This window comes from Staurois parvus, unplaced genomic scaffold (assembly GCF_062004578.1).
Source record: "Staurois parvus isolate SC_StPar_1 unplaced genomic scaffold, SC_StPar_1.0 ptg000140l, whole genome shotgun sequence".
NCBI classification, from domain to species: domain Eukaryota; kingdom Metazoa; phylum Chordata; class Amphibia; order Anura; family Ranidae; genus Staurois; species Staurois parvus.
In genome coordinates this window covers 1,586,114-1,610,994 of record NW_028317936.1, presented here as the reverse complement: position 1 = coordinate 1,610,994, position 24,881 = coordinate 1,586,114, and the positions used below count along the sequence as shown (strand labels likewise).

The window sequence follows — 24,881 nt, the reverse complement described above, 5'->3', positions numbered from 1 at the left end:
CAGCGACTTATAGCAGGACTGCAGCAGACATTCTGACACTGGGGGGGACTGACTTGGTGTCACTGAAATCCCCAGTGACACCAATACAGTGATCAGTGCTAAAAAAACTGCACTGATGCTGTACTAATAGCACTGGGCTTGAAGGGGTTAACGTGAGGGGCGATCAAAGGGTTAACTGTGTGCTGGGAGTGTTTTACTAGGGGGCGGTGTCTGTCCTTTAGTGTAACCACGCTGCTGTGGATGGCCGTGTTGTGCAGTGTGCCCGAGCTGACAGGGAGGAGAACTGTTGGTAAAAAAAACAGTCCTCCTCCCTGTCGGAGATCCTTGGAAATCACCAGGCGCTGGCAAGTAATTACCGGCCGGGACTCGGTGATTGACAGCAATGGCTGTGTATGGAGGTGCAGCATGCGCCCTGCCCGGAAATGCAAAATCACACACACACAGGATTTTGCGCACCCGTGCCGCCCTGTAGCAGTATTTCTGTTTATAGGGTGGTAAATGTTCCAGCATCTGCATCCTCTCCTTTGAATCCCTCCCCATCCCCATGACAGTGGGCGGGGGATTTTCCCCTCCGTACCCACTGTCACAATTTGGAAACCGCGCAGTCATTCATGGCTCCGCTCACACAGCCGCATCATTCATTCAGTTTCCTGTGAATAAATAGACTACAACTACCATCATCCATTGCAGCTGACGGCTTGTGGTTCCTAACTCCTTCCCACCAGCTGTACACATATATGCGGCCTCTCGGTAGGTGGCCTTAATGTCGAGAGGCTGCATATATATGCATACCTAAAAAACACAGTGCCCTGATGATTGGTGCCGATCCGTCCAATGACAATTGCCGGTTATCGACAGTACATTCCTCACGCTGTAACAGCGTAAGGAAAGTGCAGCCGATAACTGGCAAGTGCATTTATGGGTGATCTCTGTTATTGGACACGGCTGAGCACGTGGTAAAAGGCCGCTGTGATTGACCTTTTACCACATCATGTGATCAGCTGTGTCCATTGCCTTACATCTCTGATTTTAATTATCTTTGCTTTTATTTAATCTCTTAATGGGCTGCTCGTTGTATCTTGTTGTTTTTGGCTGGAGATTTGCTTGTACTCAAAGTGGGAGGTAACTAAGGATGCAAACTGGATACTTCAAAGAATATTTAATTTTTACCCACTTGCCCTCCAGAGGATTTACCACCCCCACCCCCCCCCCCCCACCCCACCCCACCCCCTTCCTGACCAGGCCATTTTTTGCGATATGCCGCTGCGTTGCTTTACCTGAAAATTGCGCAGTCATGCAACGTTGTAGATAAATGAAATTTATGAGGGGGTTTTCCACAAATAGAGCTTTCTTTTGGTGGTATTTAACTACCTGCCGACCGCAGATAGCCGAATGACGGCTAAACTGCGGCCGGCCAGTTCTGGGTGGACGTCATATGACGTCCCCCTAGAACGCGCTCTCCCAGGGGGCGCGCACCCGGCGATCTCCGTGATCGCTGTGTCCTACGGACACAGCTGATCACGAGATGTGGTAAAAGGCCAATCATACCGGCCTTTTACCACGTGATCAGCGGTGTCCAATGACACGCTGATCACAGGGAAATGCAAGTGCCGGTTCTCGGCTGCACTTTCCTCACGCTGTCAGATCGTGAGGAAAGTACTGCCGAGAACCGGCAGTTGTCAGAGCAGGGATCGGCACCGATCATCAGGGCACTGATAATCAGTGCCCTGATGATCGGTGCCCAGCAGTGCGCCCACTAGCTCCGCCCACCTGTGCCCAGCAGATCACCCACCTGTGCCACTCTGTAGTGTCACACACCTGTGCCCAGAAGTGCCACCTACCTGTGCCCACCAGTGCCACCCACCGGTGCCCACCAGTGCCACCCACCTGTGCCCACCAGTGCCACCCACCTGTGCCCACCCACCAGTGCAGCCTAGCAGTGCTGCTAGTCAGTGCCACCAGTCAGTGCCCAGCGGTTGTGCCAGTCAGTGCTGCCAGTCAGTGCCCAGCAGTGATGCCAGTCAGTGCCGTCTATCAGTACCCATCATCAGTGTCACCTATCAGTGCTGCATATCAGTGCCGCCTATCCGTGACACCTCATTAGTGCTGTCTATCAGTGCCGCCTATCCGTGCCACCTCATTAGTACTGCCTATCAGTGCCCTTTAGTGCTGCCTATCAGTGCCCATCAGTGCCGCCTACCAGTGCCCATCAGTGCTGACTCATCAATGCACATCAGTGAAGGAGAAAAATTACCTGTTTGAAAAATTTTATAATAGAAACAAACTTTTTTTTTTTTCAAATTTTTTGCAATTTTTAATTTATAGCGCAAAAAGTAAAGTGCCCAGTGGCGATTAAATACCACCAAAAGAAAGCTCTATTTGTGAGAAAAAAATGATCAAAATTTCATATGGGTACAATGTTGCATGACCGCGCAATTGTCAATCAAAGTGCGGCATGCGCTGAAAGCTGAAAATTGGCCTTGTAAGGAAGGGGGTATAAGTGCCTGGTAGGCAAGTGGTTAATCACCTCTGTGTTTTTTTAACTTTTTGCACATCTGAACAAAAAAAGACAGACAATTTAAAAAAAAGCAAAACATTTTTTTACTTTCTGCTATAAAACATATCCAATAAAAAAAAATCAAATTTTATACATTTAATCCAAAATTTATTCTGCTACATGTGTTTGCTAAAAAAATAAAATAAATCCCAATATGTGTAAATTTAATTGGTTTCCGTGAATTTCATAGCGTCTACAAATGGCGGTATATATATTGGAATTTAAAAAATTTTTCTACTAGTAATGGCGGCGATCAGCGACTTACAGCGGGACTGCGGTGGGCATTCTGACAATGGGGGGGGGGACTGACTAACTGCCACTGACACCAATACAGTGATCAGTTCTAATAAGCACTGATACTGTACTAATGGCACTGGACAGGAAGGGGTTAACATCTGGGGCAATCAAAGGGTTAACTCTGTGCTGCGTGTGTTTTACTAGGGAGACATGCTGCTTTGTATCACTGTGCTGTGCAGAGAGATATAAAGCAGCATATCTTGCTGACTGGAGAGAGATCTGTGTTGTTTACACACAGATCTCTTCTCTCTCTGACGGTAATCAGGTCCCAGGCCGGGATCCAGTGATTGACATACCCAGCAGCCAGTAGCAGTTCGGGTGGGGCACGAGCGCCCACTATCCAGAAATGCAAATCACGTATATATATATACTGGGGGGGGGGGGGGGGGGACTGACTTGGTGTCACTGAAATCCCCAGTGACACCAATACAGTGATCAGTGCTAAAAAAAAAAAAAAAGCACTGACACTGTACTAATGGGCAGGAAGGCACTGTTCTAATGGCACTGGGCAGGAAGGTTGTTAACATGAGAAGCGATCAAAGGGTTAACTGTGTGCTGGGAGTGTTTAACTAGGGGTCGGAGTCTGTGTGCTTCACTGTAAGCACACTGTTCTGGATGGCTGTGTTGTGCAGGGTGCCCGAGCTGACCGGGAGGAGAACTGTTAGTAAACAAAATGGTCCTCCTCCCCGTTGGAGATCCTCGGAAATCAGCAGGCGTGTAATTGCTGGCCGGGACCCCGTGATTGACAGCCACGGCTGGTGGTGCGGGTAGGGCGCTCGTGCGCCCCCTACCCAAAGATGCAAAATCATGTATATATACGTGATTTTGCACAGCTGTGCCGCCCTGTAGCAGTAGTTCTACTATAGGGTGGAGGGCAAGCGGTTATTTTTCCCATCAGAGATGTGTCCAGTAACTTTCTGCAACTCAACCTCTGCCCCCCCCCCCAATAGCAGTGCCCTCTGTACCCTTCACATCACCCCTCCCCCCCCCCCACTGTGGTACCCTCTTGTCCTCTGCCCCTTCACATCAATCCCCTGCTGTGGTGTTTTCCGCTCCCCACAACAGTGTCCTCTGCATACACCCCCCCCCCCCCAACTGTGGTGTCCTCTGCTCCCTTCACATCACCCCCACTGTGGTGTCCTCTGCCCCCTTCACATCACCCCCACTTTGCTATCCTCTGCCCCCTTCACATCACCCCCACTGTGGTGTCCTCTGCTCCCTTCACATCACCCCCACTGTGGTGTCCTCTGCCCCCTTCACATCACCCCCACTTTGCTATCCTCTGCCCCCTTCACATCACCCCCACTGTGGTGTCCTCTGCTCCCTTCACATCACCCCCACTGTGGTGTCCTCTGCCCCCTTCACATCACCCCCACTTTGCTATCCTCTGCCCCCTTCACATCACCCCCACTGTGGTGTCCTCTGCCCCCTTCACATCACCCCCCACTGTGGTGTTTTCTGGTCCCATCACATCACCTTCCACTGTGCTATCCTCTGCCCCCTTCACATCACCCCCATTGTGCTATCCTCTGCCCCCTTCACATCACCCCCCACTGTGGTGTTTTCTGCCCCCTTCACATCACCCCCCACTGTGGTGTCCTCTGCCTCCTTTACATCACCCCCACTGTGGTGTCCTCTGCCCCCTTCACATCACATCACCTTCCACTGTGGTGTCCTCTGCCCCCTTCACATCACCCCCCCCCCCCACTGTGGTGTCTTCTGGTCCCTTCACATCACCCCCACTGTGGTGTCCTCTGCTCCCTTCACATCACCCCCACTGTGGTGTCCTCTGCCCCCTTCACATCACCCCCACTGTGCTATCCTCTGCCCCCTTCACATCACCCCCACTGTGGTGTCCTCTGCCCCCTTCACATCACCCCCACTGTGCTATCCTCTGCCCCCTTCACATCACCCCCCACTGTGGTGTTTTCTGCCCCCTTCACATCACCCCCCACTGTGGTGTCCTCTGCCCCCTTCACATCACCCCCCACTGTGGTGTCTTCTGCCCCCTTCACATCACCCCCACTGTGGTGTTTTCTGGTCCCTTCACATCACCTTCCACTGTGGTGTCCTCTGCCCCCTTCACATCACCCCCCACTGTGGTGTTTTCTGCCCCCTTCACATCACCCCCCACTGTGGTGTCCTCTGCCCCCTTCACATCACCCCCCACTGTAGTGTCTTCTGCCCCATTCACATCACATCACCCCAACTCCCCCACCACTGTAGTGTCCTCTACCCCCATCAAACCAAATCCTCCTCCCCCCACTGTGGTTCCTTACCCCCTTACAGCAATATCTTCTGTCTCTAGACTGCACTCTCCACTCTTTCCCGTGATGGCCAGAAGTTCAGGGAAGCAGCACTAAGAGAGCAGCTTTGAAAGTTGAAAAAGGCAAGAGCCAAGGTAAGAATTTTCACAAATAGTTTACTGGGGAATGTTTATTTTGTTGTTGTTAGTCTGTTAAGCTAAAAACTGCCAAGTCTTTATTACTACTTTAACTTTTGTAACTTCATAATAAAGAGGAACTCCAGCATTTTGCCCACCAGCTCCTTCAGCCCTGAAGCCCCAATAGGTTTTTTATTGAACACACAGTCCCATGCATGCATTTTCCTGTAGTTTTTTGGCTGGTCCAGCAACCTCATGGCAGATTTCCTTCTTCCTCTGTTGGGGGGTTCTGGGGGGCATTCTGGGGTACTGTGAGCCCAGCCTGTGTGGTGATGTGCCCCTGGGGGAGGGGGAGTGTAAACACCAGGCTGAGCTCACAGGAAATGGGCTCTGCTTGAAGAGGTCCACTGGTTCTGGCCTGAGGATGAAGTTAGAGACACCACTGCAGCATGGAGATGGGAGCAATACTACCTCTTCTGTTGCATGGCACCTACCTTTAGGAAGGTCTTTTACCCTGACAAGGTCCCTGTAAAGGACAATTAGCATGAAATGTACATTCTTTTTTTACCTAGACAGTCAGAAAACAATGTTACTTTTAAAAGTACCTTCCATTCACATACTTCCACTTAAAGAGGAAATTCGCCACATGGGAGGAATAGTGCCCCATTATTGGTGTCAGTGGGAGGAATAGTGCCCCATCATTGGTATCAGTGGGAGGAATAGTGCCCCATCATTGGTGTCAGTGGGAGGAATAGTGCCCCATCATTGGTGTCAGTGGGAGGAATAGTGCCCCATCATTGGTGTCAGTGGGAGGAATAGTGCCCCATCATTGGTGTCAGTGGGAGGAATAGTGCCCCATCATTGGTATCAGTGGGAGGAATAGTGCCTCATCATTGGTATCAGTGGGAGGAATAGTGCCCCATCATTGGTGTCAGTGGAAGGAATAGTGTCCCATCATTGGTGTCAGTGGGAGGAATAGTGTCCCATCATTGGTATCAGTGGGAGGAATAGTGTCTCATCATTGGTATCAGTGGAAGGAATAGTGTCCCATCATTGGTATCAGTGGGAGGAATAGTGCCCCATCATTGGTGTCAGTGGGAGGAATAGTGCCCCATCATCGATATCAGTGGGAGGAATAGTGTCCCATCATTGGTATCAGTGGGAGGAATAGTGTCCCATCATTGGTATCAGTGGGAGGAATAGTGCCCCATCATTGGTATCAGTGGGAGGAATAGTGCCCCATCATTGGTATCAGTGGGAGGAATAGTGCCCCATCATTGGTGTCAGTGGGAGGAATAGTGCCCCATCATCGATATCAGTGGGAGGAATAGTGTCCCATCATTGGTGTCAGTGGGAGGAATAGTGTCCCATCATTGGTATCAGTGAGAGGAATAGTGCTCCGTCATTGGTGTCAGTGAGAGGAATAGCGCCCCGTCATTGGTGTCACTGGGAGGAATAGCGCCCCGTCATTGGTGTCACTGGGAGGGATAGAGCCCTGTCATTTGAGTCAGTGGGAGGAATAGCGCCAGGTCAGTGGTATCAGTGGGAGATATAGTGTCCCATCAATGGTGTTAGTGGAAGGAATAGTGGCTCATCATTGGTATCAGTGGGAGGAATAGTGCCCCATCATTGGTATCAGTGGGAGGAATAGTGCCCCATCATTGGTATCAGTGGGATGAATAGTGTCCCATCGTTGGTATCAGTGGGAGGAATAGTGCCCCATCATTGGTATCAGTGGGAGGAATAGTGTCCCATCATTGGTATCAGTTGGAGGAATAGTGCCCCATCATTGGTATCAGTGGGAGGAATAGTGCCCCATCATTGGTATCAGTGGGAGGAATAGTGCCCCATCATTGGTATCAGTGGGAGGAATAGTGCCCCATCATTGGTGTCAGTGGGAGGAATAGTGGCTCATCATTGGTATCAGTGGGAGGAATAGTGCCCCATCATTGGTGTCAGTGGGAGGAATAGTGGCTCATCATTGGTATCAGTGGGAGGAATAGTGCCCCATCATTGGTATCAGTGGGAGGAATAGTGCCCCATCGTTGGTATCAGTGGGAGGTATAGTGCCCCATCATTGGTGTCAGTGGGAGGAATAGTGCGCCATCATTGATGCCCCTGGGAGGAATAGTGCGCCATCATTGATGCCCGTGGGAGGAATAGTGCCCCATCATTGATGCCCGTGGGAGGAATAGTGCCCTGTCACTGGGAGGAAAAGCGCCCTGTCATTGGTGTCAGTGGGAGAAATGGTGCCCCAGGGGCTAGAAAAATACAAGCAATGGGCTGCAGTTTGGAGACCACTGCTTTGGTAAATCAATCCCAGTGACTGCACTGCATACCTGTAATCATTGTACAAAAACATTTTGAACGTAGTAACACACGTAAAATTTAATAGCAAAAATCCCTTTAAAAAAACGATCAGAAATATATTCATCCATTGGCCGGTACCCCGGGGCCCTATAGCTCTTCGCTCTTCTTTTCTCTGGAAGATATATGTCTTTCTTCATCAGGCCGCGGCACATGGAAAGCCACGAAGGGGCACTTCTTCACATTCTGGCACACCAGCTTCTCGATGGAAGCAGTCTTTACCAGGTTGAATCCCATCTCTCCTCCAAACGTGCTCGGCTTCCAGTATTCCGGGGAGCAGATGGGGTTCCCCATAAGTCCTTTGAGTGAAAACGGAGCTCCGATCTCTATCATGCTCTCCCCGAAGATGGAATTGGGGTGAGTTTTCTCCAGCAAGAGGCCGGGGTAGAATTCCAGAGCGTCTATATCGCCGTAGAGCTCTTCAAGTTGTGCCGAAATCTCTTCTTCTCCTGGAAAGAAACAAAATTCCAGACTCACCAGGTTGGTTGTGTACCAATGACAGGTTACAAGTCGTACGCAAAGATGACCGTTTTACTATTGGTTGCCCGGGGCAATTTTTCTGACGTTGAAATCAGCATTTTTTTGCTGTAAAATGACTTAGAACCCCCAAAGGTGATATATTTATGAAAGCAGAGACCCTGGAGAATAAAAGGGTGGCTGCTGCTATTTTTTTTTATGTCCCCTATTAGCGCAGCCGCCACCCATAGGACGTCATATTACGACTTCGGGTTTCAGTGGAGATATCTAGATGATGCTTGCAGCTACAAGAATCAGCCAGCGATTCCCTCCTGTGTAAAAGCCGCCCTAGAGGCTCATTAGCCTCCCGTGCGATCGGAAGAGGCTCTCATCTCCATCAACATTGGGGGCAAAGTTCTTTGGGGGGGCAGCTCCCCCTACCCCAAAGCAACTTCTCATATTGAGGGCATGTGGCCTGGTATGGTTCAGGTTCACGCTCGCTTGCGCCCCCCCCCCCTCCTTTCCTGACCTGCTGGGCTGCATGCACGGGCAAGGGTCTGGTATGGATTTTGGGGGGGGGATCCCCACGCCATTTATTTTTTTTTTAATTTTGGTGTGGGACTTCCCCTCAAAATCCATACCAGACCTGAAGGGCTTAGTATGGATGAGAGGGGGGGACCCCACGCCGTTTTTTTTTACATTATTTTTTAATTGCCGGCAATTCTTTTACATTCAGCTGTCAGTTGGAACCCCGCTGACAGCTGAAACCTTAATGCATGCTTTTCACTACTAAAATACTGCATGACTTGATAAAATAACTCCTGCGGTATTTCAGTAGCCTTTTTTTAGTGGATTCAAATGGGGTTTTTTTAAAATGCTATGCGCTATCCTACCTCGTACTCAGATTACCGCTTAGTGAATTGTGCCCTGGATATGGACCAGCCAAAAAAAAGCATCTAAACGCAAACGCTTTTAAACGCAGTAAAATCTACTCCTGAATGCGATTTTGTTGCGTTCAAGAAAACGACTGTAAACTCAACTGCATGTAAACGGACACATAGGAAAACATAAAGGAGAGTTCAGGGGCTGCTGAAAAAAACACTCAACAGCTCCTCAACGTCAGTTTAGCAGCTGCAGTGTACTAATAAAGAAAACTAATGCAGCCACCCCATGCAAGAATTGGTAAGCTGCTATATAATAACTATTTGCTTTTGGGTTGAATACCGCTCTAAAATCCTGATGCCCATCCTATGGCGTTCTTTTTCGATTTGAATATATTTTTTGTTAGCGGTGACCACAATTGAACCGTGTTCCCTCCAGAGCTCCTGTACTCATCCCTATTCATAGCTTTGTAAATAGCATCAGACAGAACAGCCATTTGCATGACATCAATAGAACGTTGATGGCGGCTTCCTCTTTTTTTCCAGGAAACGTATTCCGTTCCGATAACCAGCGATTGAGATCACGGCGTACGTTCCCAGAAAGGATTTCCATAGTCATAGAAGTGAAGTAATGCTCTGTAGACGAGTGTCTGCGATTCATCATGAACAGGCACTGTGTCTATGGAGGTATCAGTAATGGGAAAAGAAAATATCAGAACAAACGTCCACCATGGAAACCATGCAAATCGCTGTACAGGGGAAACGATCCAATTCTGAGTCCAGGAACGCACAAAATATGTAATCTGCTACTTTGCCTCCAATTAGGCAGCAGATAAAGAATGCCGTTCCTAAGCCCGGGTTCACACTGATGTGGCGCGGAATTTGCAGCGTTGTCAGTGCGAATTCTGAATCGCACCCCGTTCATGCGAAACGCCACAGGTGTGTATGTTAAGTTAACAACACCCCGAAAGCGGTCTGCAAAACGCAGTGCGATGTGCAGAATCGGATTGCATAGGTGTGAATACTCATGCGATCTGATTCTAGTGCAGATCCAAAAAAGGGTCCTGCACGTTTCTGGTGCGGTGCGAATAGAGCCATACAAAATGTACGGCTCCGATCGCACCGCACACAAATCGCATGTGATTTGCACAGGAATGTGGTGCGGTTCCTGTGTGAATCACATGCGATATACCGCACCGATGTAAACCCAGGCTAAAGGAGAGGTAGGGCCAAAGCTATTTTGCACTTTGCTCTGCACCCCTGGAACCATTTTTGAGCCATCAGTGGGCTAAAGCCTGCTGTCAGCTGACGTCACTCCAGACTTTGGAGAGATCCTGACTTTAATGTTGGGATCCACCCAGATGCCTTGACCAGCCGCTGAAAGCCTGAGCAAGTCAATCCCACCCCTTCCACAGCCTGGCACTATATTGGGCACTGAGAGGCTCACTGAAAACCAAGAACTGAATGATCAGCAGTCTTTGATCGCTCAGTTCTCGATCTTAGAGGCGAAGGGGACAGAGGCAGCATCCACCTAGCGGAGTATGTAGGTTTGTTTTTCTCTTTTTACCACTTTCCAATCTATAGACAAACGTTCCTAAGCACAAGAAGAAGTGCTAATCCACGGTCTGTGGTGGACCAGGAGCCTGCAGCTATGCGCACTCCTAGTTCTGAAGCTGGCCTTACATCTATAAAATTTCATTCGAAAATTGTCATTTTCAGAGCATTCCTTTGATTATCTAAGGCCTTATGCATGCTGGAACTTTTGTAAATGCTTTTCTCCAGGAGAAAAGCAGCTTCAATAAATGCAGTTGGGGCGGGGTGTCGGTAAAACCCAGTGGTTGAGCCTTGTTTTTAATTCCCCCTCAACTGTTTCCCCTGCAGGTGAGAAGGTAGTGGCCAGGAGTGTACACATGCAATGACTGATGCCTTGCTTCAATGCCGCGGCAGAAATTATGTTGTGATGTAAGTGGGGAAAAGAGGCCATGATGCAAAGGTGACTGTGCTATGAAGGGTGGCTGTGATGGGAAGTGGAATGTGATGTAAGGGTGGAGCTGTGATATGAAGGGAGAGCTGTGATGGGAAGGGAGGGCTGTGATGGGAAGTGGAATGTGATTTAAGGGTGGAGCTGTGATATGAAGGGGAGGGCTGTGATGGGAAGGGGAATGTGATGTAAGGGTGGAGCTGTGAAGTGAAGGGGGGGCTGTGATGGGAAGTGGATTGTGATGTAAGGGTGGAGCTGTGATATGAAGGGGGGGGCTGTGATGGGAAGTGGAATGTGATTTAAGGGTGGAGCTGTGATATGAAGGGGAGGGCTGTGATGGGAAGGGGAATGTGATTTAAGGATGGAGCTGTGATATGAAGGGGGGGGCTGTGATGGGAAGTGGAATGTGATGTAAGGGTGGAGCTGTGATGTGAAGGGGAGGAGGAATTGTGATGTGAAGGGGGTGGGGGAGTTGTGATGTAAGGCTGGGGGAATTATGACGTGAGGGGGAAGCTGTAATATATGGGGGGGGGGGGCACTGTGATGTAAGGGGAGCTGTGATGTGAAGGGGTTACTGTGATGTAAGGGTGGGGGGAGTTGTGATGCAAAGGGGGGGATTGTGATGTGAAGGGGAGGCTGTAATGTAAAAGGGGGGATTGTGATGTGAAAGGGTTACTGTGATGTAAGGTGGGAGCTGTAATGTTAAGGGGGGCTGTGACTTGAAGGAGACTGAGATTTAAAGGAGGGGGGTTTATGTGATGTAAAAAGGGGGGGGGGGACTATGATGTAAGAGGGGTGGGGAGCTGTGATGTAAGGGGGGGGGGAAATCTGTGATGTGAAGGGGGGAGGGACTATGATGTAAGGGGGGGGTGGAAGCTGTGATGTAAGGGGAGGGATCAGTGATGGGAAGGGGGGCTGTGACTTGAATGGGACTGAGATTTAGAGGAGGTGATGGAAAGAGGGGGGGGTGGGCGCTGTAATGTGAAATTTAGTTATAGGTTCAGTGGTCCCCATTTAATTCACAGTTAAGAGGGGCTTATTATTGATGAAAGGGCCATCTCCTTGCTTCCATGTAACTCGGTGTACCCCCCCCCCCCCTTATACAGACTCCTCATGGCACGGCCTATTCAAGAGGAATATAATGCATACTCCAACTACCGACACCCTATATTGGGAGGAAGGGTCCGGATGTAGATTCCGTGTCCACCAATCAAAGTACAAGTTTGGTTGTTAAAGCTGCAGACAGGCCAGGACAGGTATTGCAGTGGAGACATCCTGGATCTCCTACAATAAAACCTGAAACTCCTTTAGAACACGCATGGAGGTGCATCTGCACAGCTCGGTGTACATTCTGGGCACGCCTCAGTACCGGGACAATGCAATCCACATGCATGGAAGTCACATCATGCTCAGCCAACCAATCAGGATGGCCAAAAGATGCCAGTCAGGAGAAGATAGGCAAAGACGTTGGTGTCCAATCACAGATGTCACATTGCTGGGGGGGGGGGGGGGGGGTAAGTACAGGCGGACAGGAAACATTCCATACTGTCATCATTGGCCGTCCTTTTACCTGTTAAGTCCTGGAACGTCTTGTACGCCTTCAGTCCGAACCTCTTGCGATATTCATTGAACGGCTGCACTCTAAGTTTGCGCGACTCTTCGATGACCCCGATCGCCACATGTGACAGACGAGGGTGAAGGTTTTTTCCTCCTCCAATCTAAAAAAAAGAAAAATTGAGCAGAAAGCAAATATTTACATCTGACATTTAATCTGCTTATACAGTATTTTATTGATGGGTTTTAACAATCAGAAGTGAAGACAGGCGTGACGCCTCACATTTGTACAGAAACACAAAACTGTTGAAGTGGCATAACAGACGTTTAACCCCTCACCCTCCAGAGAATCCCCCCCCCACTTCCTGACTTGGCATTTTTAGCGATACGGCGCTGCGTTACTTTAACTGACAATTACGCGGTCGTGCAACGCTGCACCCGGATTAAATTTATGTCCTTTTTTTTTCTCCCACAAATGGAGCTTTCTCTCGGTGGTATCTGATCGTCTGCAGTTTTTATTTTTTTGCACTATAAGCAAAAAAAACCAACAGTTCTGAAAAAAAAAAAAACAATATTTTTGACTTTTTGCTATTAAACGTGTCCATGAAAGGGAGGGGGGAGCTGTGATGGGAAGGGGAATAAGATGTAAGGGTGGAGCTGTGACATGAAGGGGGGGGGCTGTGATGGGAAGGGTGGAGCTGTGACATGAAGGGGGGGGGGGCTGTGATGGGAAGTGGAATGTGATGTAAGGGTGGAGCTGTGATATGAAGGGGGGGGGGCTGTGATGGGAAGTGGAATGTGATGTAAGGGTGGAGCTGTGATATGAAGTGGAATGTGATGTAAGGGTGGAGCTGTGATATGAAGGGGGGGGGGCTGTGTTGTGAAGAGGAATGTGATGTAAGGGTGGAGCTGTGATATGAAGGGGGGGGGCTGTGATGGGAAGTGGAATGTGATGTAAGGGTGGAGCTGTGATATGAAGTGGAATGTGATGTAAGGGTGGAGCTGTGATATGAAGGGGGGGCTGTGATGGGAAGTGGAATATGATGGAAGGGTGGAGCTGTGATATGAAGGGGGGCTGTGATGGGAAGGGTGAAGCTGTGACATGAAGGGGGGGGGGGCTGTGATGGGAAGTGGAATGTGATGTAAGGGTGGAGCTGTGATATGAAGGGGGGGGGGCTGTGATGGGAAGGGTGGAGCTGTGACATGAAGGAGGGGGGGGGGGGGCTGTGATGGGAAGGGGAATGTGATATGAAGGGGGGGCTGTGATGGGAAGTGGAATGTGATGTAAGGGTGGAGCTGTACTATGAAGGGGGGGGGGCTGTGATGGGAAGTGGAATGTGATATGAAGGGGGGGGGGGGGGCTGTGATGGGAAGGGTGGAGCTGTGACATGAAGGGGGGGGGGCTGTGATGGGAAGGGGAATGTGATGTAAGGGTGGAGCTGTGATATGAAGGGGGGGGGCTGTGATGGGAAGGGGAATGTGATGTAAGGGTGGAGCTGTGACATGAAGGGGGGGGGGGCTGTGATGGGAAGGGGAATGTGATGTAAGGGTGGAGCTGTGATATAAAGGGGGGGGGGGGGGCTGTGATGGGAAGGGGAATGTGATGTAAGGATGGAGCTGTGATATGAAGGGGGGGGGGGGGCTGTGATGGGAAGTGGAATGTGATGTAAGGGTGGAGCTGTGATATGAAGGGGGGGGGGGGCTGTGATGGGAAGTGGAATATGATGTAAGGGTGGAGCTGTGACATGGGGGGGGGGCTGTGATGGGAAGTGGAATGTGATGTAAGGGTGGAGCTGTGATATGAAGTGGAATGTGATGTAAGGGTGGAGCTGTGATATGAAGGGGGGGCTGTGATGGGAAGTGGAATATGATGGAAGGGTGGAGCTGTGATATGAAGGGGGGCTGTGATGGGAAGGGTGAAGCTGTGACATGAAGGGGGGTGGCTGTGATGGGAAGTGGAATGTGATGTAAGGGTGGAGCTGTGATATGAAGGGGGGGGGCTGTGATGGGAAGGGTGGAGCTGTGACATGAAGGAGGGGGGGGGGGGCTGTGATGGGAAGGGGAATGTGATGTAAGGATGAAGCTGTGATATGAAGGGGGGGCTGTGATGGGAAGTGGAATGTGATGTAAGGGTGGAGCTGTACTATGAAGGGGGGGGGGCTGTGATGGGAAGTGGAATGTGATATGAAGGGGGGGGGGGGGGCTGTGATGGGAAGGGTGGAGCTGTGACATGAAGGGGGGGGGGCTGTGATGGGAAGGGGAATGTGATGTAAGGGTGGAGCTGTGATATGAAGGGGGGGGGCTGTGATGGGAAGGGGAATGTGATGTAAGGGTGGAGCTGTGACATGAAGGGGGGGGGGGGCTGTGATGGGAAGGGGAATGTGATGTAAGGGTGGAGCTGTGATATGAAGGGGGGGGGGGCTGTGATGGGAAGGGGAATGTGATGTAAGGATGGAGCTGTGATATGAAGGGGGGGGGGGGGGCTGTGATGGGAAGTGGAATGTGATGTAAGGGTGGAGCTGTGATATGAAGGGGGGGGGGCTGTGATGGGAAGTGGAATATGATGTAAGGGTGGAGCTGTGACATGGGGGGGGGGCTGTGATGGGAAGTGGAATGTGATGTAAGGGTGGAGCTGTGATATGAAGGGAGGGCTGTGATGGGAGGGGGAATATGATGTAAGGGTGGAGCTGTGATATGAAGGGGGGGCTGTGATGAAAAGAGGAATGTGATGTAAGGGTGGAGCTGTGATATGAAGGGGGGGGGGGGCTGTGATGGGAAGGGCAATGTGATGTAAGGGTGGAGCTGTGATATGAAGGGGGGGGGGCTGTGATGGGAAGGGCAATGTGATGTAAGGGTGGAGCTGTGATATGAAGGGGGGGGGGCTGTGATGGGAAGTGGAATGTAAGGGTGGAGCTGTGATATGAAGGGGGGGGGGGGCTGTGATGGGAAGTGGAATGTGATGTAAGGGTGGAGCTGTGATATGAAGGGGGGGGGGGCTGTGATGGGAAGTGGAATGTGATGTAAGGGTGGAGCTGTGATATGAAGGGGGGGGGGCTGTGATGGGAAGGGCAATGTGATGTAAGGGTGGAGCTGTGATATGAAGGGGGGGGGGCTGTGATGGGAAGTGGAATGTAAGGGTGGAGCTGTGATATGAAGGGGGGGGGGCTGTGATGGGAAGTGGAATGTGATGTAAGGGTGGAGCTGTGATATGAAGGGGGGGGGGCTGTGATGGGAAGTGGAATGTAAGGGTGGAGCTGTGATATGAAGGGGGGGGGGCTGTGATGGGAAGGGCAATGTGATGTAAGGGTGGAGCTGTGATATGAAGGGGGGGGGGCTGTGATGGGAAGTGGAATGTAAGGGTGGAGCTGTGATATGAAGGGGGGGGGGCTGTGATGGGAAGGGCAATGTGATGTAAGGGTGGAGCTGTGATATGAAGGACTATCACAAATAGGACAGGACAGGATGTTTTCAAAAATCAAAAACATTGTTTGTTCTGTAATCTGATGGTGCCACCAATGATTTCGAAAATCGGTCGTTTTTCACGAATTTCCCAGCATGCCCGATAAACAAAATGGGGGAGGAACCACAAAAATCGGCCGGTGTCATCACCCCACTAACAGCGAAAATCAGCTGATTATTCTTAGGTCCGGTTTTCGAAGCCAGAGAGAAGTGGTTGCTTTTACAGCCTTTATGGGTGTAAAAGCAATGTGTAAAAAAAAAAAAATCCTCATCACCCCCCACAAGTAGTACAGTGTCAGTGACATGGTGACAGTATGTTTTAAAAAAAACCCAACATAAATAATATTAAAAAATAAAATAAAAATGAAAATTTTTTTTGAAAAATTCTTATTTTTGGTTCTAAACTAATTTGGGTTATTTTTTTTACTAAAATAACGGAATACATTTTGGCCAAGATTTATGAAGAAAAATTATTTATTTGCAACATTTTATAAGAAAAACTTTTTTTCAAAATTTTTGTACTGTTTCATTTATATAGCAAAAAAAAAATCCCAGTGGTGAATAAACACCACCAAAATAAAGTTTTATCTGTCTCAAACAAATGCAAAAAATGTCATATGGGTACAGTGTTGCATGACCGCGCAATTGTTATTCAAAGTGTGATGGCGCTGAAAGCTGAAAATTGGCCTGGACTGGATATATGGGCGCTATTGCCGCACTGATTTCTAACGTGGCGCATTCACTACTTCGGGATGCGACTTTCATAGACATCTGACACCTCAAGTCAGAATGACACCCGACTTTGAAATCGTACAATTTCACTGGAAGTCGCACAATTTTAAAGTCGGATCCGGTGCGACCCGTGAACTTCAACAATAATCTTCCCATAGGATCAAGTATGCATTTCATGATTTTATGTATATTAACCTGCAAACGCCTCCTTTGTGTAGACCTCCAGGAGACCTGCATTGCTGAAAAGAAACATGACAGAAGAAGCAGAGGGATGACCTCATCAGTCTGCTGCTTCTCCTTCACTGTCCAATCAACAGGCTGAAGACACCGCTGTATTCCTTCTACAGTCTAAAAACTGTATTGGAGAAAGTTGCTGTGCTGTGTGGCGGAGCTGTGTAAATCTCAGGACCGGATGGATGGAAATACAAATCCTGCTGCAGGTAAAACCGTTCCCTTATATTGTTTTATCTGTTTTCCTTTGATTTCTGAATATTATATATTTGTAGAAAACTGCACAGTAAAAAAAAAAGTTTTTTCTACATTTAGTGTTTCCACCGATCATTGAAAGGTACCAGGGGCGGACTGACAACTCATGGGGCCCCCAGGGGCCCTGTGTCCTTGCCCAAACTAAAAAAAAGCCTATGAAAAAGGTACCAAGGGCATCTCATGGGGCCCCCTACTGACCCCGGGCCCTCGGGCAGTGCCAAGTTTCCAAATGGTTTGTACGCTATTATTTCTCCCCAAGTTTTATTACGTGTCAGATTGCACAAGTTTCGGAATGTTCGCCATAACCGGTCATCTTTCCAAGCTGTTCCCAGTCATCTACTGATCTGAATAGGATGTTGTTTGTATCCAGCAAGGTGTTATATAAGGCAGGAAAGGAAAATGCTCCACCTAATCCCTCATGGCCAATTGACTATAATTAGAGCAGCGCATCTGCAGTACCAACATGTTATTCGTTTAAAATACTTACCACCAATAATAGAAAATGTAAAAAGTCACAGCTAAAATCATATTGGACAACAAAACCCTAGAAGAAAAAAAAAATCCTAGAAATAAAACCCTAACAAAGAAAACTACCATCCCCAGAAAAAAATAAACCCCTAACCTCAGGAGAAAAAAAAAAAAAAAAAAAACCACAGAAAGAAAAACACAAACCGTAGAAAAATTCCCCCCCCCCAAAAAAATTTAAACTAGAAAATCCCCTAACCACATTAGAAAAAAATCATAACCCCAGAAAAAAAAACCCCAATCATAGAAAAAAAAACCCTAACCATAGAAAACAAAACCCAACCATAAAAAAACCCCTAACTCCAGAAAAAAAAACTAAACCCCAGAAAAAACCCTAAACCTAGTAAAAAAAAACCTATTAGAAAAAAAAACAAACCGTAGAAAAAAAAAAAACTACTAAAAAAACCCAAACCCCAGGAAAAAAACAAAACACCCAAACTATAGAAAAAACCCAAACCATAGAAGAAAAACCTAAACCTTATTAAAAAAAAAAACCCAAACCCCAGAATAAAACTCAAACCCTAGAAAACAAAAAATACTGAAAAGCCCAAACCCCAGGAGAAAAATACCCAAACCATAGAAAAAATCCAAACCCTATAGAAAAACCCAAACCTTAACTCCAGAATAAAACCCAAATCTCAGGAAAAAAAACCCAAACTATAGAAGAAAAAACTAAACCCCATAAAAAAACACCAAACACCAGAATAAAAAACTCAAACCCTAGAGAAAAAAAAACTACTGAAAAACCCAAACCATAGAAAAACTTAAACCCTACAGAAAAACCCAAACATTAACTCCAGAATAAAACCCAAACCCCAGAACAAAAAAGTCCAAACCATAGAAGAAAAACCTAATCCCTATTAAAAACAAAAACCCAGAATAAAACTCAAACCCTAGAAAAAAAAAAAACTACTGAAAAAACCCAAACCCCAGGAAAAAATACATCCAAACCCTATAGAAAAACCCATACCTTAACTCCAGAAAAAAAACCCAAACCATAGAAGAAAAACTCAAACCCTATAAAGAAAAACCCCCAAACCCCAGAATAAAACTCAAACCCTTGAAAAAAAACGGCTGAAAAACCCAAACCCCAGGGAAAAGAAAACACCCAAACCATAGAAAAAATCCAAACCCTATAGAAAAACCCAAACCTTAACTCCAAAATAAAAACCAAACCATAGAAGAAAAACCCAAACCCTAGAAAAAAAAACTACTGAAAAAACCCAAACCCCAGGAAAAAACACCCAAATCCTATAGAAAAACCCAAATCTTAACTCCAGAATAAAACCCAAACCCCAGAAAAAAATCCAAATCCCAGACGAAAAAAACCCCAACCATAGAAGAAAAACCCAAACCCTAGAAAATAAACCCAAACCCCAGAAAAAACCAAAACCCTAGAAAAAAAATAACCCTAACTCTAGAATAAAACTCAAACCCTTTAAAAAAAAAAAAAAATCCTGGGACGATTTCCTGTGGTAGCAAAAAGTTACGGTGTGGCATATGGTGACCGCTCCTTCTACCTTCACATGTTACTTATATTAAAAGGGAGATTGTAAAAGTTCAAATATTTGTGAACCCGATAACTCTCAAAATAAAATCTCATATAAGCTTTACAATCTTACAGAAATTTCAGTGTAAATACATTCCAGGGGCATCAAAACGAAAAGGTGTGTAAAGTTTTTCAGCCACAGTCTGAGTAGAAAGGCCTGTCTCCTGCCAGCATACTGCAGAGGAGGACCTTTACTTTGTACGTTGAAGCCGTGGTCTCTCTGCAGAGGTCCAACACGCCCCCTGTAGAGTTGTTCAGTAGGTATTGTTCGGAAGAACGCAGAGTCTATTGGTTACTATGTCCTACAGATGGCGCTACATATAATATGGAAACCAGCAGTACGAGGCGTGCACCATTTATTCATACAGTATGGATTGATATGTTGCTAGAGGTAGCTTACCTTTCCAGCAATTTGCTTTGTGAAGGATTCCACCAGTGCTTCCACTCCGTAGTCTGTCAGCATGGAAAAGTTGTAAATAAAGTTACTGTAGTTATATTCCTGTCCCATGATGATGAAGCCGTCGGGCATTAGGGGATGCCAGTGATACAACTGATTAAACTCCACAGCAATCCGGTTACGGTACTGAAACTGGACCCCAAAGAGCAGTTCCGGATCAAATTTCAGTTTCAAGTAATAGCCGCTGAGATGTTGTACATAGTCTTCAATGACAATCTTAATGGTCTCTCCTGCAAGCAACAGAAAACGCAGATATAAGAATGGAAAGGCAGATATGGAGGGTCTTGCAGAGCCAGCTAGGACGCAGGCAGCTTCTCCAGGAAGCCAGATAGTGGCCTCTGTTGCAAGGTCACAGGTGGCTTATGAAGGAAGCTGCCTAACATCCATCTGTTGCTAGGACGCAGGCAGCTTCTCAAGGAAGTCAGACAGTAGCCTCTGTTGCTAGGAAACAGGTGGCTTATGAAGGAAGTTGCCTAACATCCATGTGTTGTTGCTAGGACGCAGGCAGCTTCTCAAGGAAGCCAGATAGTGGCCTCTGTTGCTAGGAAACAGGTGGCTTCTGAAGGAAGTTGCCTAACATCCATCTGTTGCTAGGACGCAGGCAGCTTCTCAAGGAAGCCAGATAGCGTCCTCTGCTGCTAGGACACAGTTGGCTTGTGCCGCCCAGCATCCTTTTGGTGCTAGTAGTAGGCAGCAATTTTCGCCTAGTGCTCCATTGCTAGGACACAAGCAGCTTCTGAAGGAAGCCATGCAGCATCTTTCTGTTGCTAGGACGCAGGAGGCTACTGCTGCCTACCCTCCTCCATTGTTTAGGTGTAGGTAGCCTCCCAAGCAAGCCGTGTACTGTCCTCTGTTGCTAGGACAAAGGTGGATTGTACCACCCAGTATCCTTTTGGTGCTAGGAAGTAGGCAGAAGTTGTCACCTAGTGTCCTCCATCCAGCATCTTTCTGTTGCTAGGACACCGCTGGTTATTGCTGCCTAGCATCCTCCATTAGTAGGAAGTAGGTAGCTGCTCAAGGAAGCTGTCTACCATCCTCTGTTGCTAGGACACAGATGGCTTGCGCCACCCTTTTGGTGCTAGTAAGCAAGTAGCTTTTGAAGGAAGCCATCCAGCATCCTGTTGCTAGGACGCAGTCGGCTATTGCCACCTAGAATCCTCCTACGTTAAGATGCAGGTAGCTTTGCAAGGAAGCATCTTAAGAGCCCCATGTTGCCAGGACGTAGGTGGCTCCTATTGTTGCTAGTAAGCAGGCAGCAATTTTTTGCCTAGCATCCTCTGTTGCTAGGATGCAGTAAGCTCTTGTTCTCAATGGAGTACAGAATAAAGGATGCCAATACACTCCTCTTTGAAAGCGGTGGTTGGGTATTTTCTTTTACGTCCATGAAAATTGCCCTAGAATACAGGTGAATCCTAGACACCACAATGTGCCTGAACCTAGAGTGGCGTTCAGAGGCGTAAAACAAAAATAAACAAAGTACAAATCTGAAAGCGGCTTTTTTATGTCTGCGTGCGTGAGCCTTCATTTATATTGGATTGTTAGCAAAGCTGGCTGAGCTCATAGGGCTCATAGGAGCGCTGCATAATATACCAATTCATAATCTAAACAGTGTAATAAAAATAATACAACAAATAAATGCAACACGGTCCACAAGTGCATTCAAAATTTATTGTGATCAATACTAATTATTAAGCGAAAGTCCATATAATTAGATGATGGTGTCCCCACACTTACACTTCCTGTTAGGAAAAAAGTGCCTCCACCACCACATGTCACCACTCCAGGAGGCCTCTTACCAAATCCAATGGACCACTGTATAAAAAGGGGCAGACAGAGCTTAACCCCTTCACACCTAAGTGTAAAACAAATCTTAATGCCTAAGCACAATTTTGCAACTTTGACCCGTGTTAGTAAAACCGTACATATCATCACAACTACTTTGTACATCCGGGTGGATTATACTGCGTTTTTAAAGGACAAATTGGGCTTTTATTTGGTGGTAAATGGTAATGGATATCTCTTGATTTTTTTTTTCCTATTATCAAAGGAAAACTGGCCCAAAATAGTAAAAAAAAAAAAAAAATTTTTTTTTAATTTAGCTTTGTGTTTCTTGTTACTACCATAACCTACCACCAAAAAACAACCCATAATAAATTCTCCAGCTCTTGACGATCGCGGTGATACCCTATATGTGTATGTTATTTGTTGTGTGTACCCGGAGTACAGCCAAGAAACAATAGTGCGCATTTTGTTTACCTAAAACACACTGACACTAACACCCATTTTTAAAAATAAATAAATAAATCCTGACCTTGACTTTTGACCCTGACCTTGACACAAATATTAACCGGCACTGAACAAGATCAAACCTTGATCTAGGTATTTTTTCTTTATTTTCTATTTTATTTTTTAATATATATTTATCCTTTTTTTTTAACAAACATTTTTTTTCCCCTCTATGACAGGAGTTAGAGAGATACAATGCATCTCTCTCCTCCATTCATAGAGAGAGAAAAAAAAAAACAAGGGGGCCGGGCTGTACAGTGACTGATCACTGTGATAGCCAATCAGAGGAATCAGTCTCCAAAATCCAGAGCAATAGATAGTTACGCAGGACTTTTGACAGTTCTTTTCTGCTCCCCATGGCTCAGTATCTAGCCTAGTCGGTGCTTCCACGTAAGAGCTAACAAACTCATTGACTATTTATACACTGACACTAATTGCAATTTAAAAAGCCACAGATGTGGAACATTAACCTCGAATTGGCATTGTAACCCGTGTGTGTCTGTACCAAGGCCGGATATTCTGGGGGACGGAAACTTTTGAGGACCACTATAACTGGGCTCATAACAAGTGGAGGCAGTACACTGAAATAGAACACGCTTACCAATGAGAATCAGCCTTGTGGTTTGAAAGAGCTGCTCATCGCCCCACGTGGGATGTTCCTTCTTTAACACGTCACACACCCGATTGTGCTCACGGAGCCAAATAGTAGCATACATCATCAATCCGGGGAGAAGCCCAAACACCTCCTGACCCATCGCCATCTGCTTCTCTTTGGGGATGCTCTCCGGGTAGATCATGTGAACGGGAGCTTCGATCACTGTTGGTGGATACATATCGCCATTTATTATCTGAAGTGCAAAGAGACCCATGAAGAAATGTATTGTGTTAGCCATGACCAGGGACACATGCTGGTAACATACTGAAATCACTAAAGTATGACTTTTATTATTTATTATTAATATTACCTATTATTTTTATATATCAATTATTTCTTATTGTTAGTTTACAAATGTATTACTTGTTATTTATTAACAATATTATTTGTATGTATGTATTATTATTGTTTGTTTTTTTATCACTAATATTAATAATAGATATTAATATATTAGTGATGAAAGAATAATAATAAATAATATTGCTAATAAATAATACATTTGTAAGCTAGAAAAACATTAAGTTATAATACTACTAATAATTGATAAATAATACTAGTAGGGATTATCAATTTTTATTTATCAATCATTATTATAGATTACAAATGTATTACTTATTAGCAATATTTATTATTTATTGTATAATAATATTTTTATCACAAATGTATTGTTTTTATGTATTGTTTAATAATATTTTTTATCACAAATGTATTGATGTATTGTTAAACAATACATTTGTGATAAAAATATTAAACAATACATAAAAACAATACATTTGTGATAAAAATATTATTAAATAATATTTTTATCACAAATGTATTGTTTTTATGTATTGTTTAATATAATTTTTATCACAAATGTATTGTTTAATAATAATATTTTTTATCACAAATGTATTGTTTTTATGTATTGTTTAATATTTTTATCACAAATGTATTGTTTAATAATAATATTTTTATCACAAATGTATTACTTATTATTTATCATTAATTTTACTTATTTAATTTTTTTTCAAATATGATTATTGATATTACTTTTTATAATACAGTGGTACCTCGGCTTACGAACGCCTTGGTTAATGTAATTTTCAGTTTACAAATTAAAATCCATTGAAAATAATGCCTCAGTTTATGAATTTTTTTCGCAATACGAAGCAAGTTTACCCAGGATGCATTGCGCCTAGGAGGTTTATAGCACCACCCCGTGCATGCTGGAGTCTGTGGGTAGCACGTGGCAGCGAGTGTGGAGGTGTTTTTCAATGCATTCCTATGGGAAACCGCATTTCGGTTTACAAATTTTTCGCAATGCAAAACGTCCCGGAGAAGGCATTAAATTCGTAAACCGGCTCACCACTGTATATTATTATTATTATTATAGTTTACAAATGTACTACTTATCAATATTATCAATATTTTTATGTAATTATTACTAATGTATTACTTATTATTTATTATTAATATTACTTAATATGAATATTTGTTTTTTATTATTCTTGTTACTTTTAATAACTTATTATTATGGTTTACACATGTATTCATATTTATTATTCATATTGTTTATTTATTGTTAATATTTAAAATATATTACGAACGTATAATTTTAATAGTATTTTACTATTATATATATATATATATATATATATATATATATATATATATAATTACACAGATTAAATCATCTTTCTGCCTCCAGTCTGCGATTGGGCAGTGAAGGAGAGGCAGCAGCCGGATGAGCTCATCTTTCTGTCACTATGATCTCTCCTCCTATCAGCATGTTTCTTGTTAGCACATGAGCACTGCAGCACACCTGATTGGCTGCTTTGTGTTGCTTCTTCCTCTCCCCGTCTGAGAGCTGCTATAACTGTGTTGCACTGCTCTTCAATTCAGAACGGAGTTGTCACTCATGTAGGCCGCGCCTGCTTGCACTCCCAGCGATGAGAAAATATTTTCAGGGGGGTGTGGCTATCAGAATTGTCAATGCTGATTCTCAAGTCTGTAGTTGGTCGGCCAACACCTGGCCACACCTATTCCAGCCCACTGTTTTCTAGATTGACGGCACTGCTGCCAAATGTCTGGGAGGGGGAGCGCTGGAGACACAAACGAAGGAGGATTTGGCTGCCTCAAGGGAGGTAAAGGAATTTGTTTTCTTTACGGGGATTGCGCGTCGTTCAGGGACTGGATTTGGATCTTTTAGTTGTCCTCATAGAAAGTTTACACAAACCGAAAAGAATACTTTACTTATGTTTTATTTCACATTTT

The 24,881-nt window shown here is 45.8% G+C and overlaps 1 protein-coding gene and 1 long non-coding RNA gene across 3 annotated transcripts in view; one reads left to right on the top strand and one right to left on the bottom strand.

Annotated features, from left to right (window-relative positions):
- Positions 1-5,011: 5,011 nt before the first annotated feature.
- Positions 5,012-21,337, top strand: LOC149465215 (uncharacterized). Of its 2 annotated transcripts, XR_016312235.1 has the most exons (3): positions 5,024-5,255; positions 10,823-10,903; positions 16,886-21,337. It is a non-coding gene; the product is annotated as an uncharacterized LOC149465215 (long non-coding RNA). The 2 variants fall into 2 exon arrangements; XR_016312234.1 differs by lacking the exon at positions 10,823-10,903 and having other exon boundaries at positions 5,012-5,255.
- PTGS1 (prostaglandin-endoperoxide synthase 1) overlaps positions 5,276-24,881 on the bottom strand; it is a 77,509-nt gene continuing 57,903 nt past the window's right edge. The window contains exons 8-11 of the mRNA XM_089673547.1: positions 22,572-22,818; positions 19,628-19,914; positions 12,493-12,640; positions 5,276-8,053 (exon numbers count right to left, since the gene is read on the bottom strand). Coding sequence (XP_089529673.1) covers positions 7,695-8,053; positions 12,493-12,640; positions 19,628-19,914; positions 22,572-22,818 — 1,041 coding nt within the window. The 3' untranslated portion in view covers positions 5,276-7,694. The remainder of the gene's footprint in view (positions 8,054-12,492; positions 12,641-19,627; positions 19,915-22,571; positions 22,819-24,881) is intronic.